Raw genomic sequence first — 20,645 nt, forward strand, 5'->3', positions numbered from 1 at the left:
GATCTGAATTCAAGTTTTGAGGAAGTTCTACAAAAGTATGTCACGAAACTCATTTATTTCTGTACCATGGTACATTCCAACATCTTCATCGTTGTTTACATTCCAACATCTTCATCGTTGTTTACATTCCAACATCTTCATCGTTGTTTATCTTCAACTTATAATTTTGAATCAAATGAAATAACAGCCGACTTACTTCAAAATGATCAAATTTTCTCAACACTTTCTCTATATATTGATTGAGAAGGTATGTATCCATTTGGATTTCTTGTTATTCAAATTCCAATGATAACATCAACAAAACCAAGATCATTCATATCATAGTTAGATTTCAACATTCTTTTAGTGGAATCAATGACACTTTTATTTGTGCCCATCATTAACATATCATCTACATCAGTTATACATAAAAATTCAATGACTATAATTTTAGAAACTCAATGACCAAACACTCCTATTATTCAAACTTAAGGACAATAAAGGAAATTGATCCTTTTAATAACATAACCAGTAAGCATATAACAAAAAATATATATATTTATATACTTAATTTTTACAAATAAAATAGTTATCAAATAAAGCCTAAATACTTTTAAGATATGTGTGTAGTATGCTTTAAAAGCTTTTCATAAATTTTAAAATTTTCAATTCCAAGTCTAACACATTTATTTATTAAAAAAAAGGATAAAAAGTATTATCAAGACAAAAATAAAAGCTTAAAACTCACTACATCTTTTTTTTTTTTTTTCAAGTTAAGAGTCCTATTAAACATGAAACTAATGAAATAGGGACTTGTTTGGATTAACCAGAGAAAAAAATATTTTTCAAAAAAATCATTTTTATTTAAATTTTTTTTGGTAAAAAAATTCTAAAATAAAAATGTTTCAAAAACTATTTTGAGTCATTGTCAAACACTTCAATTCTTTCTAAAATTACTTATTTTTAACACTTGAAAAATTAAAATACACACTAAAATTCAAAGAATTAACTTTTCAACCATAGGGATTGCGATAAGGAATCGTCATAGAATACTGTTATTACAAATTTTTAGGTGGTAGAGCCAATATAAGGAAAAGACGAAAGATAAACACAATGGGAGACCTCACAGTTTAGAAGGCAAGTGCTTCCCAAGTTCTCTACGAAGTACTTTGCCAGCAGCAGATTTTGGTATTGATTCTGTAAAAACCACTTTTCTTACTTTTTTATATGGTGCAACCTGTAGCAAAAGCCAAAAATGATACCAGATATTCAATGTGAGGTGGCAATTTTTTTTTTTTTTTTTACATTTTTAATGGTAAAAAATGCATAGACTTGAAATATGGGAAACCTGTTGAGCAACATAATCAATAACATCTTTCTGTGAGAGTTTGCTTCCTGGCTTCTTTACCACAAATGCCACTGGAATTTCCCCACATTCTTCATCTTTGGCCCTGAAAAAAACCGAAGTATGGAAAAAAAGGGTCTAAGATATGATCTGAAATAATCTTAAAAACAGCATAAAACTTAACTTGGTTGGTGATCAGAATTTATATGGATGGACACAGGTTGTACTAAGCATGTTCTAAGCATGACCTCAAGATGTGTCGTTAGGTTTTCAAAATGTGACTTTTTAGTCCTCGAGTTTCGAAGAATAGGTGCATTTGGTCCTATTCAAAATATACCTTTTTAGTCTTCAGATTTTTAAGAATAAGTGTGTTTAATCCCTAATGGTCATTTGGCCCACCAACTTCTTAAATTGGTGTAAACAACTCAACTTCAATGGTAAACAATATTGAAATTTGCACATTTATCAAATAATTTCATCTTCCCATCTTTTTCAACTTTTCACAAGGAACTTCATCTTCCCATCTATCTCTACTTTTCACATCGATTATCGAGAAATTCCACATTCTCTTCTTTCTTTACTTCTCATATTTATCAAAAAACTTCATCTTACAACTCTACCCATCAAACACAAATATACTTTAACATATTAACTCCAGACATATTGACTCCACTCGGTGGCCCAAACGACCCTTAAGTTTTCAAAATGTACCTTTTTAGTCATCAAGTTTTTAAGAATAGGTTTAGAAGGTCCATCAAATAAATCATTATTATTTTAGAAGGTTCTTGAAGTATTTTTTTTAATTATTTTTAAATAATCATTCGATATTCAAAATTAGAAAAATATTTTTTAAGTACTTCAAGAACCTTCTAAAAATCTATTCTTACAAATTCAAGGGTTAAAAAGGTCTATTTTAAAAACTCATGAACCAAGTGCACCTATGCTTAAAAATTCGAGGACTAAAAAAGTATATATTTAAAACTTAAAAACCAAACACACATATTATTCGAAACCTAGGGACTAAAAAGGTAATTAAATAACAAACACATTTTTCATGAATTGGCTGCGTTTTCTTGTACATAATTCCTAGTTGACAGTCAGTTCATAATTTATCCGAAACTTTTGGAGATAACTCCTTTCTTCTTTACTAGACAAAACACATAATACTTGTGCCATTCTCAATGTTGCATGTATTAACGCATGCATTGAAAAACTAACAAGTGTATTGGCTTTGATTGAAATGATTAGAGTAACTAACTAAAAGATGTTTACTCTGTATCTAAATGTATGGTTAGAAGAATACTTACGCTGTTACCGCAGTATCGAGAACTTCTGGATGTGTCATCACCACAGCTTCTAAATCAGTAGGAGCAATCTACAAAATAACAGATAAAGCAAGTGTAACTCTTTTATCTATCATAATTACTCATGAACTTCGGATAGTTTTACTGTAAACGTAATCAATCAATCTTAATATAAAAAGTGTGTCCATTTAAATACATTTGTAAATTATTAATTAATAATATTATGTGAATTATGAATAATAAAAAAAAAATCTATTATGATTGCAGCAATTTGATTAAAGAGTGGTAAACTAGGCCTTCATTCAAAGCATTGACACATCATAAGCAGGGGTATAGTGAAGAAGTAACAAGACTTAACTCCTATAAGATTAAAATTATATATAAGACCTCACTCGAAAACCATTTTGTTTTTTGTTTTGGTTTTTGAAATTCAAGCATCTTTCCTCTCTATTTTAAGTAATTCTAAAAACAAAAATAAATTTTTAAAAACTATATTTTTTGTTTCCAAAATTTGGCTTAGTTTTTTGAAAACATTAGTAAAATGTAGATAACAAAGCAAAAAACTTAGAGGTAGAAAGAGTGTATATAGATTTAATTTTCAAAAACTAAGAATGCAAAAACAAAAAAATTAAAATCCTATTTGATAACCATTTGATTTTTAGTTTTAAAAAATTAAGCCTATAGATATACATTACATATTTAAATTTCTTGTTTTATTATCTACTTTCTACCAATGTTTTTAAAAACCAAGCCAAGTTTTGAAAACTAAAAATAGTTTTTAAAAACTTGTTTTTGTTTTTGTAATTTGACTAATAATTCAACTCTTTTACTTAAGAAGATGAAAATCATGGTAGGAAATAGAGAGGAATATGCTTAACTTTCAAAAACAAAAAACCAAATGATTACCAAATAGAACCCGAATGTTTAACAAAGGCTAAGAAATTGAATTTTTTTTAGATTCTAACTTACTTTCTTGGCTAAAGAGTTAACGCCAGTTATATAGTGCTTATATTGCGAAGCTAAAAACAAAAGTATTTCACTCTAGGCGTCGTTGGTAACCATTTGGATGTGTAAAAAACATGAATGTGTCCCTTATTATATTGTACCTGAAAGCCTTTATACTTTATAACCTCCTTCAAACGATCAATAACATACAAGTATCCATCTCGGTCAAAGTAGACAATGTCTCCAGTATGTAGCCAATTTTCTTTATCTATTGTGGACATTGTTGCCTCTGGATTATTCAAGTACCCTGTAAAGGCCAAAAAAAAAAAAAAAACCAAAAAAAACAATACATCAAAAGAAGCTTTCCAACTTCATAGGCTGAGTTTGATCTATAAAGAAAATGACAGACATAGTTTCGTCCAGATTTACAGAATAAAATTTTTTCAAATTGAGGATTTATAACAGAAGTGAAGCAGATAAGAGTGATGTGAAATTCACTAAAGCCAACAAATAGATAGGTTAAGAATAGAAATAAAGTATTAACCTATCAACTTAAACCTTTGATTTCAGCAGTAGTTTGAAATGGTTTCAAGTCATAAAGTCTAGAGTCCGAATCCTATCATGTCATTTCCTCCATTAATATTGATCATCATTTTGCTTACCGAATTAAAAATAAAAGTCGTAAGTATATCGTAACCTATCAATATAAACTTTTGAGTTAATGGTAGTTTAACAAGATCTTAGGGCAATGCAAGGATTGTTTTAGAAAGAATCCTTCAAACCTTTCATTGAACCGGGTCCGCGTAACAAAAGTTCGCCGGTTTTACCAGGAGGCATGAAAGATCCGGAAACCCAATCAACTACTTTAGCTTCTGTGTTTGGAGCTAAAAGTCCAACTGACGTATAATTTCTAGCATTTTTGGTATTGAAGCCGCGAGTTCCTATAGCTGTGGACTCAGTCATGCCATATCCCTAACAACAAATACACCGAAACCAAGCATTGTTCAAATTAACAACTTGGCCCATCAACATTACGAGCTAAAATTCCTCAAAACATTGCTTTTGATGCTTTGATACAGACATCGGACACGACACGACATAGACACAAGGGCACATTGCTTTTTAATAATCTAGGATACAACATAATAAGGATACGTCTATTAAAATATATATCCTTTTTATATTAGAAGAAAATTCAAAGTTGGTTGATGCATTTAAATGTTAATTCAAAGTAAGTGCATTGATGCATTTAAATGCTTAAAAAATTAGTTTGATGTATTACACACTCAAAATTTATTATTATTTATGTGTCTTTTTTGTTTATTTTTAGTGTACTCAACAAGTGTTCTATGCATAGATCTAACATATTTATTGAACTAACAAGTGTTTGATATATCTCCAACTAGTGTTAAAGTATCTAAGTATCCATCATGTGTCAGAACATGGACACACTAGCCAAACTACAGTGTCCGTGTTTCTTAAGTTTAATGTAATATAAGTGTCAAGTAGAATACCTGAATGAAGTCAACATGAGGGAAAGCCTTAACAAAATCATCAATGGTCTTCTTGTTCAAAGAAGCAGCTCCACAAGAAACTTGTTTCAAACTTCTAAATCTATGCACACCAATTTTCTCTGCAGTTCTAGCCATAGCTGTCATTATAGGTGGAACAACTGGAAAATGTGTGACTTTAAATCTGTCAATAGCCTTGACTACCTCTTTCACATCAAATTTGCTCATTATAACAACACTAGATCCCAATGACAGTAATCCCATCACAAAAATGGAAAGACCATATATATGAAACATTGGTATAGCAGCCAAATACACATTCTCTGTAGGCAAATATTCGTACTGTGAAGCTTCAAACCGAACAAAAAGCTCGATCGTAGATATAAAATTTCTATGTGTTAACATAACCCCTTTGCTTACTCCAGTAGTACCTGAAGAAAACAATAGAGCAGCTGTATCTTCTTGTCTAATCACTGGTCTTTGTTTCAAATCAGAACCACTTGAAATAAGCTCATGAAAATAAGAAAATCCCATAGGCTGCATCAAGTCGAAATTGGTAATTTCTGGTACCCCAATTGCCTGAATTCCCAATGACTCAAAATTCTTGATTTTCTGAGTTATTGTAAAAGCCAATCGAACATTGCAATCATTGATTCGTTTCTTGATTTCTGAAGAACTGCTTTGAGGAAACATGGTTGTAACAACTGCTCCTAAATACAGAACACCTAAAAGAATAATGGGATAGAAAATGGAATTTGGTAACACAAGCAAAACTACATCCCCTTGTGATATACCGAATTTTTGGAGTCCAGAAGCCATGGATTTGACCATATGAAACATTTCTTTGTAAGATATTGAACTCCCAGTTGAGGAATCAATGATAGCTGAATTTCCATTGTGTTTGAAGGAGAAAATGAAGGAGACAACATCAAGAAATGGATCAGAGGGAACTCCTCTAGAAGCATGAACACTACGGCAAATTCCTGTATCTGGTGAATACCAATTAGGATATTTGTTGGTTTGTTCAGACCGAGGAATTTTTTTAGTGATAACAGTCTCATTTTCTGGCGTTTGATAACTGAAGTGATCGTTTAATAGCGGTGCCATTTCTCGTAAACTGGGAAAAAAAAAACCAAAACAAAAAAAAACAGATATCAAATCTGAACTAAGTATTCAGTCTAAAGGAAAAATTCATAATTAAAATACAGAATTTAGAATTTTCCGACATGGATTAACGATCTTCATTTCAGACTTGATAGACACGAATCATTCAACTCACATGTGATCCGATGTTATATACTAAAGTAATGACGGACAAAATGTGACACTTTATTTAATATTAATAATTGTAAATATATTGTATAATTCTTCTAACCTGATCCTAATTATCTACTAACCTGATCATCATAGTAAAAAACGGAATAAATTACACTTTAATATTTGAAATTGATTTTTTTTGGTATGTTCCAAAAGTAAGAAGTAGCATTGTAGTTATTAAAGTTTGAAATTTTATTTTAAATGAGAATTTAAATGCATTGTTGTAGCAGCATGTTAGATTGAGAAAATTTATAGAATTATGTGTCGACCAGAATTTCAGGTCGGTTAAATAAGGGATCATCATGTGTAATTAGTAATAAGGGATCGGTTTATGTAAGAGACTTAGTTAGAGGTATAATAGAGTTATTAGTAGAATATTAGTATGGTTAATAAAAGGAACAAATTAGTAATTAGATAGTGAATTGGTTAGAACTTTCGGTTATAAATAGAGGGAGTGGGTTGAGAGGAGGGGTACGAAGAATTTTGTGGGATTTCTTAATTCGGAATTTGGGAGAGGATTCTCAGCCCTCTAGAATGTGTTGAGGTATATTGTAATTTCTTTATAGATATTGCTATATAATTCTATCTTTTAATATTCTTTGTTTGTTGTTTGGGTTCTTGAGTGTCTAGAATGTGTTGAGGTATATTGTAATTTTGGAGCTTTGTTTATAGGTATAGAATTTGGGAGAGGATTCTCAGCCCTCTAGAATGTGTTGAGGTATATTGTAATTTCTTTATAGATATTGATATATAATTCTATCTTTTAGTGTTCTTTGTTTGTTGTTTGGGTTCTTGAGTGTCTTTGTTAGGTAGGTATCCTAACAGTTTATAAGAGAGGACAACTATGTCCAATAATATGAGACTTTTTGGGATGAAACCAAAAACAAAACCACGAGAGTTTATATCCAAAGTAGATAATATCATACCATTGTAGAGATAGTTGGAGAGTTGTTGTCCCTATCAATATACTATATTAGTTTATTTTGTATGTTTTAAATAATTTTTTCTTTATTTGATGATGAATAAAGGTTATAGAGAAATAACATATAAAATAAAGTAAAATTCAAAACTAGGCTAGAAATTTTCTCGTCTAGTCTTGGGACTGCCTTTTCTCGTTTCTCATATATTAACTTTATCATGAAAAAAATTGTATCGATTTGTCTTTTATAATAAATATTTAGATAATTTTACATTTCAAAATATACTAACGTAATTTTTCTAATTTCTCAAATTTATAGAATGATACTAAATTATAATTTATGAAATCTATAGAAATTAGAGGGTGAATTTACCCTGAAAAAGAAAGGTTATAAAAATAAGACAGAGACAAACATATATTGGAACTTGATTTACAAATAAAACAAAAGTACAGATTTCAAAAAATAAAATAAAATAAAAACAAAAGCACGCAAAATTTCAAATTTCAAATTATATTAAAAACAAACTGCGGCCAAGCTATTATTTTGTCATTTTACATTTTCCCTACAAAATTTTAAATTTCATTTCTGTGACTTTAAATTTAATTTCAATTGTCGTTAACGTCTTTATCATTATATAAGTTTAATATAACACAATTTGTTTCAAACCAACTATTTCATTAGTTTTCTTTTTCTTTTTCTTTTTCTTTTTCTTTTTCTTTTTCTTTTTCTTTTTCTTTTTCTTTTTCTTTGGAAAATGAAGATGAAGTTGATTTTATTTTAAAACGCATTTGTTGATTTGTTGAAAAATAAAAGTTTTACACTTCGTAAAAAACCATGCATATTAAAAATCAACTACCACTTTAACTATAAAAATGATGGAACAATACGTTTTTTATATCTCTGACGTTTGAGTTAAGTTGCATTTAGATCCTAAATTTTCATTCAAGTTTTTTAATAATTTCTAATGAAATAATAAAATATCAATTATTTATCACAAAATAAAATAAAATATATTTCTTAGACCACCTATTCTGATACCATTTTAAATCATTAATTAACTAAAAAATTTAAACTGATAAATGAAGATAGATATAATTTATATATCATCTGACACACAATTCTATGTGTTTCCAATAAAAGCTACAAATATAAGGATGTTTGAAATAAAAGCTCCAAATTTGATTCATCCTTTTGCCTTACCTACCCCGTCCAGATTTTGTCTCATTCGTCTCACATGGGATTTGTAAATTTGTTCGAGTTTCATCCCTTTCTAATCCTTTTTTTTTTTTTTTTTTTGTCCCTCGTTATGTCCTCATCTTCTTGGAAAGGATGAATTTTGACCTCAAACTTTGGTATATTGTTTCATTTTAACTTTAAATTTTCAATTTTATCTTTTTAAATCTTGCACTTGAATAATTTTACTAAATTGCACTCTTAAACTAAACGCTCCAATAAGTTTGAGTTAATTGTATAAAAGCGAAGGAAAAAAAAATTCCAAAATAATTTTTGCCTGACTTTTTAAACAAAAATTTAGTCATTTTGCTCAGATCATAAGTCAATATTACCAAAGCACCTTTATTCGTTTTTGCCCTCTTACTCTTCTCGATTTTCTTCTTTCTCCACTTTTTCAGTTAATGTTGCATGGTGATCGCCAGCTATCTGTTCATCGAAAAGGTCGTGGGGTCGTTGGAAAAGGTTTTTAGAGATCGTTGAAGCATCAAATGCGTGGATTTTCGCCAGAAAGTTTGTTGGGTCGATCGATTTTTCTACGGACTAGATCTATAGTTTTCATCATAAAGTGGCGTCGAAACAAGAGCAAGGGATGTGAGTTTATGGTGCCGAATCCATGGATGGGAAAGGGGTAGGAGTGCGAGAGTGAGAGAGGAGATCGAAATTGTAATCCATGGGCAAAATATTCCATTTTGGTAATTTTCACCTCACGTAAACAAGGTCGAAAAAACTTCAATTTCAAAAAGAAAAAAACGTGGTACAACATGTCACGTAGCAATTTTTTTTTGTACGAGTTGACTCATTTGGGAGGCCAAATGAAAAATGGTCAAGAGGAAGTAATGGAAGGTGGTTTTTGTTTAGCATGTGATTTTATCGATTCGCCCTGAGATGCACTCACGCACCTATCAATACGAATTTACTCGATCCTCGATGCAAGATCATTCGATATCCAGCTTCATGGTCACCCGATATGGCTATAATCGACACGTGTACACTCGATCATATCCACGTCATATTCGATGCTCGATTACTTTATACTCGATTCTTTTGAATTCTTAACCCGTTTGAAGTCCATTATTTCACCACTTCCGACAAGCTCAAACTATTCTGTCTATTCGTCCGATTGTATATCCTTCGATGACAATACCTCTACACTCGAAACTCGACTATCTCTATATTAGGTAACATTCTTAATCTTATTTTTATTTTGACATCATTCACTCGAAACTCAACTATTTCTACATCATCATGTCCTCAATATGCACTTGCATGTTACTCGATACTCGACTGACACGGTTTTTGTTTCTGTTTCCATATCTTGCATGTTTGGGTGGACTTCGAGTTTGTTTTGTTTTGGTTTTCATATTTTTGTTATTTCAGACCGTCTAGAGTTTAGGGTTTGAGTTGGATAATCCATGAAGGTGGAAAATCAAATCAAATGCTCAATAATTGACCATCTAGTCACTTGTAATGCAGCGAGTAAGGGACACCGTGTAGCACGTATCGAATATTGAGATATCGAGTATCAAGTATCAAGCAATCAAGTAGCAAGGAACGAGTATCTTATATCGTGTATCGAGTATTGAACAGAATTCTTATTTACTCCTGTTTTTTGTTATTATGTGTCGTATGACTAGACAATTCAAGATTCCTCCCTAGGATCGTTTCCCAAGCCAAGCGACCAGCCTATCCTCTCACATTGGGATGGCTAACAAGATAGTAAAAGAAAAGCTTACTCCCACTTAGCTTGCCCTCTTCAGGAAGATGATATTTAGACAATTTGTGGACATGGACATTATCTTTTGCATTCTATTGAGGGAGGTTTTAAACGATAGGAAGGATGCAATGAAATTCGGATTTGAATGATACGGTTGTAATATTCACTAAAGAAGACTTCCTACTAGTGACAGGATTGTAGCGGTCACTTAATCCTGTAGTTGTGAGGAGGGTTGAAGTAACTAGATCACTACGTAATAGGTACTTCAAGAATGATTTTGTGGGGAATATTCATATTGGTACCTTAGAGACGGTGTACAAGGAAATGGAGTTTGAGAACGACATGGATACTGTGAAGATGACATTGGTCTATTATACTAAATTGGGTATGATGGGAAGGGAGAAGACAAGGGTCAATGTCGACAAGACCTTATTAATGTGGAGGATTTAGATCACACCCTGATGTGAATGCTCATAGTAACTCCAATGAATACAAGAGTATAAAGTAATCGATTATCAAATATGACGTGGATATGATCGAGTATACACGTGCCGATTGCAGCCATATCGAGTGACCATGCATCAAGGAACGAGTGACGAGCCAGGGTGCATCTCATGGGCGAATTGACAAAATCATATGCTTATGACGTAAGTAGAATGTCACTTTCCATTACTTTCTCTAGTGGCCATTTTTCATTTGCATCTCCCAAATGAGACCGTCCATACAAAAAAAAACCCATTTTTAATAAAATATTTTGCCCATCCCCCAATAAGTTTACGTCCCCGAACACCGTTTGAAATGGCAGGAAGAATGAAAGTTCACTATGAGCGGCCGGAGAAGATGGGTTTAAAGATGGGGCGGCAATAATCAGAGAAATTTAAGCATTGGCTCTATTTTTAGTGGAGGAGGCATAAACCGGGGGACAAAGAACGAAGTGGCAAGAGAAGATTTGGTTATTTTATTTAGTTAAAAAAGAATAAGAAAATAAGAAATAATGTGATTCACGAGAAAATTTTTAATACTATTTTAGTAGTAGCTACCACTCCATAAGAGATGGTACTGAAATTTTTCCCCAAAAAACGAATAGAGGTGATATGCTAAAAAAAAGCTATATTATGTTAGTACTAAGAATTTGTTCATGATTCATTAACTCGTGGAGTGAAGTCCAAAACATCTAAAATGAAAATTTATGAAGCCAAATTTATAGAGCGAAAAATAGGATGTTTTTGTTCTAAAGAGTCAGGAGAGTAAGAATTAAGGCACTCCTTATACCTAAGGAGATTGTGCCAAATAAAAAGTAGAATTCACGGCACATTTCCAACTATTTGGCTCAAAAACTCCTCAAGGATTGACAGTGTTTGAAATAATGAGTTGGAAATTATGAAGTTGTGAGTTCTACTTTATTTAGTCCAAAGAGTTCATGAGTGTCAATATCGACAAGATTTGAAGGGAGCGCCGCCGGCAAGCGAGAACGACAAGGCGATGAGCTTCTTTCGGGAAAGAATAAGAGAGAAACAGGAAAATGGAAGATGAAGGAGAAGGGCAAAGGAAAAGAGAAAACACGTCGGCGTTGACCGGTGGTAGGTGGCGGAGACTTCGGCCGGAGAGGAAGAGAAGAAGAAGAATGTAACAGAGAGAAAAATGGAGAAAGGAAAAGGCCAGGTGAGGTGGAAAAAAAAAGAAAGTCAGTGTCACGTGAGTTATGACAAAAATAATAATAATAATAATTATTATTATTATTATTGATTATTCTCTTCTCGAGAATGTATTCGTATCATTCAATATCTCATCTCCCTTTCCAGGATGTATATGGATGAAATGTTGCCACGTTGTTGAGTGCAAAAGGCTAAAGTCAGTGTGCTTTGAAATTCTCTTTAAAAAACTAAGCAAGCTCAAACTTAAAAAACAAAAGTTAAAATATCATTTTTGTTTTCCTTAATTACAAATTAAACTGGGAAGAATATAATTTAAAATTTATTAAAAATATATAAACTAAATTTAAGATTTATTGAGGATGAAAAGATTAAAATTGGATCATTAAAAATATTGGTATTTAAATAGAATATAATCCAAATATAGAGATCATAATTATATTTTAAGGACCTTTTTAATATAAAATATTTAAAAATATTTATATTTTATAGTAAAAAGTTCCAAAAATATTTAACAAAAAGTTCTAAAGTACAAAAAGTTTTTTTTGCTATAAAAGTAAATATTTTTTAGATTTTTCTATTTATAAAAATTTCAGTATATTTTAGCTTTTTAAAAAAACAGGAGAGAGATTTTTTTTTCTTCTTAATAAAATGTCATAATAATAAATACCCAATATTTAATAATGGTTAGTTAAAAAAAAAAAAAAAACACAAATCTCCCAACTCAACCATGATTTTTCTTAAATTTTAAGTTTATTTCATTTTAGCTTTTTAATTTCAATAAATCTCAAATTTAATTTTTCAAATTTAAGAATTTTAATTTTATGAAAGTTTGTTGAAAAATAATGCAAGAAAAAAATACTTTGTGAATGTATTACCTAAATTTATAAAGAAAATTTAAATAAAGACTTTTTTAGTAATCTTACTAATTTGTAAGATTTATTGAAAATATAAATACTGAGAAGAAATTTAAAGTATAAAGATGAAAATATATTTTAACAAATAATAATTGTCATATTTTTTATAATGTTTTGTAAATATTCCTCCCAATCACGAGACCTATATACCATTTTCCAAAAAACAAACCATAAATGAACAATAATTGCCAACTTACACTACTTTAGTCATACACAACAAAATAGTTTATTTTATTTTTCATTGAAATTTTAAGATCTTCATTATATTCTAATTTGAATCTCAAATTAAAAAAGTTAAAAGACGAAAAAAAAAAATAAAGCAAAAAAAAAAAAAAAAAGTAACCAATCAAGGACCTTTGTTGCTTTTTAAAAGCGGAGAAACTAATATAAACAATTTGAAGTTGGGGAAGAACCAAAATAGAAAAATCTAAAACTTTAATAACAAAAAATATAACTAATTTAAATGTTTAATGGGGAAAAGAAGATGTAGGCCAAATTTTTATTAGACCTACTCATCTATTAGGAAAAAAAACCGAGTAGGATCTCCTTTAATTATCATCTGAAATCAATTTGAATTGGAACCTCTACTTGCCACGTGAGGGCAATTTCGTTCCCTAACCGGTACAAACAAAAGAAACAAAAGAATTCGCCTTTACTTCTCTTTTTTTTTTTAGCTCAACAAAGAAAATTTTAGATTCTGAACTTTTCATAGGTTTAGTATTAAATATTTTCATCCATATTTTTATATGGAATAGATTGACATTTTTATTATATCACCACTTTAGTACAAAAATATGTTTTTATGGTTTAAAAATCTTAAAATGTATATTTAAATATTTTTTTCTTGTTCTAACAATTTTTTTTTTAGAAATACCGGTTAAAAGTCAAGACCTCGACATTAAACTTAATTTTCTTTATCAAAATTAAATATTAATATATTTTTTTTTCTTTTTTATTTTTTTACAATATGTGAAGTGGTAGGTTAATAATACATGTACTACTTCCCTTGAATTATGCTTCTTTTGGCATAACTTCAAACACTACATCACTTGAATTATGCTCATCTTGACATATTTTACTTATTGTGTAAGAAATTCCATCAATAATTGTAAGATGAGTATTGAAATTGAACCCGAAACTATATTATTATTTGTACTAAAATGTTACAAAGTTAAGGATCTAGTTGGATAATTTTTTGACAAAAAAATACTTAGTAGTATTTCATGCCGCACATATTTTCGTGTATCTCATTAATCATAATTTACCAAGTGACAATTTCTTTTGAGTTTTTCTAAATATGGAGGGATACATCTAGTAAAAAGAAAAAAAAAAAAAAAGTCAGTCTCGGTATGTCAGCAGTAGTACAGTACTCACCATGCATGACCGAAGACAATTCACCACTGAAGAAGATAAATACATGTTATAAACAAATTTATGGTCGGTAGGAACCCTCGGAAAAATAAATTTTAAAAAATTAAGTTTAAATTCCAAAGTTCCAGAACTTATTTCTCAATTCTACTTTCACCATCTAAATGTTGCATTTCAGCATTTTAGTAATATGTCTGTAATTATAAGTAAATCCATAAATGAGCAACTAAAAATGCAAAAAATCAGATATCGAAACGCAGAATATAGAACAAAACAAGAACAAATACCGTAATCAGCACACAGATCTTCTTGCTCTGTTCGCTTCGAGATGAAACAAAACTGAGGCGTTTCTGAAGAAATAAATCTTCCGGTTCCCAACTTACGCCATTGAATCGCACAGTTCTGTAGAAGCGATTTAACAGGTTTAGAAAAGGATGTGAATGAAGAACAGATCAGCGAAAGGAAGAAGAGGAATCAAGAGAAATAAATGCTAAGAATCGGAAAATCTCACAAAATGAAGCCGTCGGAGGTTGGAAAATCGGCGTAAGAGAGGCCGGCAGCGACGATGGGCTAGGGCTTTAATGGCGGCATGGGAGTACGGGAAATCAGGGAAGATGAGCGAGCGGAAAGGTGCAACTGAAATCAGGTCCTTGCTCTGTTGTTTTATAGGCGGAAATTTCGTGTTCAAGGAAATCTGCCTCCACGTCAAATTTTCGAAATTTTCTCTCATTAGTATTTTTTTTTTTTTTTTAAGAAGTCAGGCTGCACAAAAATAATAATAATAGTTGTGAATTTGAGGAATATAATGAAAACACGGATGGTGATAAAATATAATATAATAATAAAATAAATATAATATAATATATATAAATAAAATAACAAAATGAAAAGTGAAAAAATTCTCAAAATTCTCCATTCTCTCCCCTTTATATGGAATTTGTCTAATGTGTGTATAATTTTAAAATTCACTAAATGCCACTAGGCAAAGTAGCAAATAAGATGTAGACTTACATGGACCTAAGCATAAATAATTACAAGGCACATGACATGACTTTTGAGACACTAAGTAATGTACATCTATTTATTATTATAATATTCATAATATTTTCCTTTAGATGCCCATATATATATATATAATATGTCACGTTAAACTTTCAATGACTTTTTGTTGGAAAAAAACTATATCTTGCTAATAAATTTACTGAAAATGCATTGTATTATTAGCATGATAAATGAGTGCACCAATTGTATTAAAATATAGTACTTCAGAACCAAGAAGTTCTTCATTATTTTCTTGATGTCGAAATATATCTTTCTTTATATCCAATAAACGGACTTCCATCGGAATATTTAATGGATGTGTTTTGTCTATATAAAATCTTTTCAATTTTTTTCCTGATGAATAAATATTTCATCCGCTAAATGCTCAATTTGCAAACCAAGAAAAAATTTTGTTTTTCCGAGATCTTTCATCTCAAATTATTTTTTAATATATTCTATTACCTTTGAAAGCTCTTCAGGAGTTTCAATTATTTTCAAGTCATCAACATATACAGTTATAATAGCAAATCTTGATTGTGATTTCTTTATAAAAACATACGGACATATTAGATTATTTTGATATCATTCTTTCAATAAATATCCACTCAAGTGATTGTACCACATATTTCCTAATTGTTTCAATCCATATAGTGATCTTTGTAACTTTATTGAATATCATTCCCGAGAATTTGATGTATATGTTTTATGTATCTTAAATTCTTTTGAGATTCTCAAATAAATATCATTATCAAGGTATCCATATAAATATGTTGTGACTACATCCATAAGATGCATATTCAGACTTTTATACACAGTCAAGCCAATTAAATATTTTAGTATAATTGCATCCACCACTAGAGAATATGTCGTCTCATAATCAATACCAGGTACTTGTGAAAAACCTTGTTTAACTAGTCTTGCTTTATATCTTGTGACCTCATTATTTTCATTTATTTTCCTTACAAATACCCATTTGTATCCCACAGGTTTAACACCTTCTGATGTTCGGACTATTGGTCCAAAAACCTGACGTTTTGAAAGTGAGTTTGATTTTGCCTCAATTGCTTCTTTCCACTTAAGTCAATCTTTTCTATGTCGACATTTTTCAACAAATTTTGGTTCAGGATCCTCATTTTCATATATAATATCAATAGTGATATTATACACAAAAATGTTGTTAATAATTACATTAGTTCGATTCCATTTTTTTTTTTTTTTTTTTGCCATGACATAGTTTATTGAAATTTCATTATTATATTTAGGTATTTCACCTTCCTTACTAGTCATGTCAAGGATTTCTTCATGGGTATTTACATCCTTAACTAGGTCTTTTTCACTATTAATTATTTTTCTTTTTTGAGGATTTTTTTTTGGAACCTACTGGTTTATCACGCTTCTGACGTGTTCCAAACTCGTTAGTGATAACTTGTTGTGTTGGGATATCAATTTTCGATGGAGCACTTGCAACTGTGACCTAATTACTTTATTTGCATCTATAAATGCATCTAGTAGTTGATTCGTTATATTTTGCAAATGAATTATTTTCTTAACTTTAAGTTTACATTGATCTGTACGATGATCTAAATGAGACAATAATGATATATTCCTTATTTTTTCAACTTCTTAATTCCTCCCCTAATATTGGAAAATTTGTCTCATTAAAATGACAATCAAATCGTATAGTAAATACGTCGCCCGAGGGTTCAAGATATTTGATAATTGATGGGAAATCATATCCAATATATATTCCTAATCTCCTTTGAGAACCCATCTTAGTGTGTTATGGTGGAGCAATTAGAACATATACTGCATCCCAAAAAATTCTCAGATGGAAAATATTTGGCTCATGATCATAAACTAATTGTAATAACGAGTATTTATGATAAGCTATAAGCCTAATGTGTACAAGTGACGCTGCATGCAAAATAGCATGTCCCTATACAGATGAAGGAAGCTTAGCTCACATATGTAATGGTCTTGCAATTAATTACAAATGTTTTATTAATGGTTCTACTAAACCATTTTGTGAATGAACATGAGCTACAGGATGTTCAACACTTGTCTTAATTGACATACAATAATTATCAAAAGCTTGAAATGTAAATTCACCAGCATTATCAAGACGAATAGTCTTAATTGTATAATCCAGAAATTGTGCTCTGAACTTAATTATTTGAGCAAGTAATCTTGCAAATGCAAGAATTCATTTTGATAATAAACACACGTGTGACCATCTACTGGATGCATCTATTAATACAATAAAATATCTAAATGGTCTACTTGGTAGGTTAATAGGTCCACATATATCACCATGAATTCGTTCTAAAAATCCAGGTGATTCAGTCCCCACTTTAGCTGGTGATGGTCAAATTATCAATTTTTCTTGATAGCAAACATCACATGATAATTCATTAGATTGAAGAATCTTCTGGCTCTTCAATATGTGTCCATTTGAATTCTCAATAATTCTCCTCATCATTATAGATCCTGGATGACCCAGTCGGTCATGCCAAATTGTAAATGTGTCTAGATTCATGAACTTCAGGTTCATTGTTGCATATGTTTCAATTACTTGTATATGAGTATCATACAATCTAGAAGATAAAGCATGCAACTCTTCCAATATATATTTTTCATTTGAGACAGTGGATATGATATATAAATATTCCACTTGATTCTTACTATCAGTCTCAATATGATAATCATTGCAACGTATATCTTTAAAACTTAGGAGATTTCTCTTTGATTGACTAGAGAACAATGCATTGTCAATTATAAATTTTGTTCCTTTAGACAAAATAATATTTATTTTTCCCAAACATTCAATCAAGTTTGGAGAATTTGATATTATATTTACTTTTGTTTTCAGCATTGTCAAATTGGAAAAGTATTTTTTATTTGTAAGTATTGTGTATGTAGTTACACAGACTGTCAAACAAATTTTCTTTGCTCATTTTTTAAACACCCAACATATATGAAAATGATCCATGTTTCTTTAAGACATACCAGGAAAATGACAGGAGCTCATGTTGATAACGTGTTGTGAATTTGAGTAGCACAGTGAGAACACAGATGGTAATAAAATATAATATTAAAATAAATATAATATACTAATACAATAAATAAATATTAAAATAAACAAAACATAATATATAAATAAATAAAATAAAATAAAATAACAAAATGAGAAATGAGAAAATTATCAAATTTCTTAACTTTCTCCAATTTGTATGGAATTTGCCCAATGTGTGTGTAGTTTTAAAATCCACCAAATGTCACTATTTATAAGAAAGTGACAAGTAGGATGTGGACTTACATGAGCACCAAACATGAATAATTACAAGATACAAGATAACATGAAATGTGACACATGACTTTTAAGACACTAAGTAATGGACATCTATTTATTATTATAATATTCATAATAATAATGATAATAATAATAATAATTTAGCCGAGCAGGGCTACCCAACATATAGTTGCAGCACCAAGTTCTTTCTTTTTTTTTTTCCTTTTATGTCGAGGAAATATAGACCTAATTGCATGCCTCTTTTTATTACGCACTAAAATTAATAATAATGATGATGAGATGCACCTAACTTCATGTTCCCTATTTCTTTATACATTGAAAAAATATTTTAGAAATTATTTTAAAAACTGCTATATGCAATATTTTATTTGATAGTTGCACAAACATAGGAGTATTACCTAATTTTTTTTAAAAAAATATCAAACTTATTTTACTAAAAAAATTAGCACTAGATGCATGTAACCGATTTTTTCATAGGTTAAAATATCATTTTGATCATATATTTCAAAGTTTGTTCAATAAGACTTTAAAAAATATTTAGGTGGCTGCACTTATTATCTATCTTTTGAGTACATAATTATTCAACAAAAAATTATTATATGACAATCTTTTTTATTTTTTTGTATGTAAAAGAAAAAGTGGGCACGAAAATAGGTAATGCCGAGGTTGCACTTATTTATTATTCTATTTTTAATTATTTAATTTTTTCCATATTTATATATTTTAGAGTTAATTTTTACGAAAATTGTTAAATAATAATAATGATAAATTTCATAAATATAATAAGTGAACGTGTTTTTCTGAATTTATAGTAAAATATTAATAGATGATAAAAGAAATTAAAATTTTAAGTTTTTTATTTTTAAAAATTAAGTCTATTTCATCTACATTTCTTATAATAATTTGTATCTTTTTTAAATACAATTGTTATCTTAGTCAAATTAAAAAAAAAAAATTCTTGACAGCTACTTTTTTTAGTTCTTATAATTTAGCTTTTTTTAAAATAATTGGTAAAAAATAGATAACAAATGAAAGAATTTGAAGGTGAAAGTAGTGTCCATAGACTTAATTTTCAAAAATAAGAAAACAAAATGATTATTAAACGAAACTTAAGTTATCAAAAAGTTATCAATGAAGACTAAATTTAAAATTTATTGAAAGTAAATAGATTAAAATTAGACAGTTTGAAATTATATTAAAAGTATATAGATGGAAATAGTATTTTAATATTTTATTTATTTATTTTTAGTTTTGCGGAAGCGCTCATCCGTATCTCGGTATATGGAATAGAATGGAATACACTTGAGTGAATTACCCGATTTGCCCTCTCAACCTAATATCTACTTAATTCAAGTTTAATTATTTGTCCTTATCTGACAAAAAAAATTATTGGTCCTTCTCATCTTCGGCCATGCCGAGGGATTGTGTAATAATACATAAAAAAAGAGAAAATTGCAAAACTGACCCTGAATTAAAGAGATTGTTAAAAAAATACTTTAATATCATTTTGGTTTTTTTTTTTTGGTTTTGTTTCATTTTTGATAATTTCAATTATTTAATTTTAGTTCATCATCTTTTAATAAATATAAAAAAAAAGTATTTGCAGTTAATTTATGTTCATTTTCCCTAACCAATTTAGTCTTTATATCATCTATATAAAGTGTAATAATATATTCAAATATCTTTTCTAGAAATTATTATTATTATAAATTTAAATAATTAATTTTAAAAATTATTAAAAATATAAGAGTTGCATTTACGAATTATTAAATGTATGAGGACTAAAATTGAGTTACTAAAACTATAAATATCAAAATGAAATAAAAGTCAAAATTCATGAATGATTGACAATCAAACCCATAAAATTAATGAATGGTTGCAATTAAATTCTAAGGTTTCAAGATGCACAAAAACTATAATTATATTTGTTGTTCTAATTAATTTTTTTTTAACTATAAAATTGTTACAATGAAACTAAAATGGGTTATTTTAGATACGTTTGATAAAAACTTTGAATTAAGATTATAAACATTATTACTACCTTAAGTTTTGTTTATTGTATTATTTTTAAAATTCAATTCAAGATATA

At 29.3% G+C, this 20,645-nt stretch overlaps 1 protein-coding gene across 1 annotated transcript; it reads right to left on the minus strand.

Moving 5' to 3' along the window:
- Positions 1 to 975: 975 nt before the first annotated feature.
- Positions 976 to 14,877, minus strand: LOC120078524 (4-coumarate--CoA ligase-like 6). The gene is made up of 8 exons (XM_039032796.1): positions 14,717 to 14,877; positions 14,493 to 14,607; positions 5,088 to 6,201; positions 4,356 to 4,545; positions 3,735 to 3,880; positions 2,632 to 2,699; positions 1,328 to 1,430; positions 976 to 1,216 (listed from the first exon to the last, which is right to left on the minus strand). Exons 3-8 carry the CDS (start codon positions 6,189 to 6,191, stop codon positions 1,103 to 1,105), a joined length of 1,725 nt encoding a protein of 574 aa, XP_038888724.1. The 5' UTR covers positions 6,192 to 6,201; positions 14,493 to 14,607; positions 14,717 to 14,877; the 3' UTR covers positions 976 to 1,102.
- Positions 14,878 to 20,645: the final 5,768 nt, after the last annotated feature.

Source organism: Benincasa hispida, chromosome 5, assembly GCF_009727055.1.
Source record: "Benincasa hispida cultivar B227 chromosome 5, ASM972705v1, whole genome shotgun sequence".
Classification (NCBI taxonomy): domain Eukaryota; kingdom Viridiplantae; phylum Streptophyta; class Magnoliopsida; order Cucurbitales; family Cucurbitaceae; genus Benincasa; species Benincasa hispida.

Bases quoted from the DNA above. Each gene is read 5' to 3' on its own strand.
- LOC120078524 (XM_039032796.1), bottom strand. From the start codon at position 6,191: ATGGCACCGCTATTAAACGATCACTTCAGTTATCAAACGCCAGAAAAT. The intron at 3,881-4,355 runs GTTTGAAGGATT...TGGCCTTTACAG, and splicing joins CGGACCCGGTTCAATGAAAG to GGTACTTGAATAATCCAGAG. The intron at 2,700-3,734 runs GTACAATATAAT...GTTATTTTGTAG, and splicing joins TAAAGTATAAAGGCTTTCAG to ATTGCTCCTACTGATTTAGA.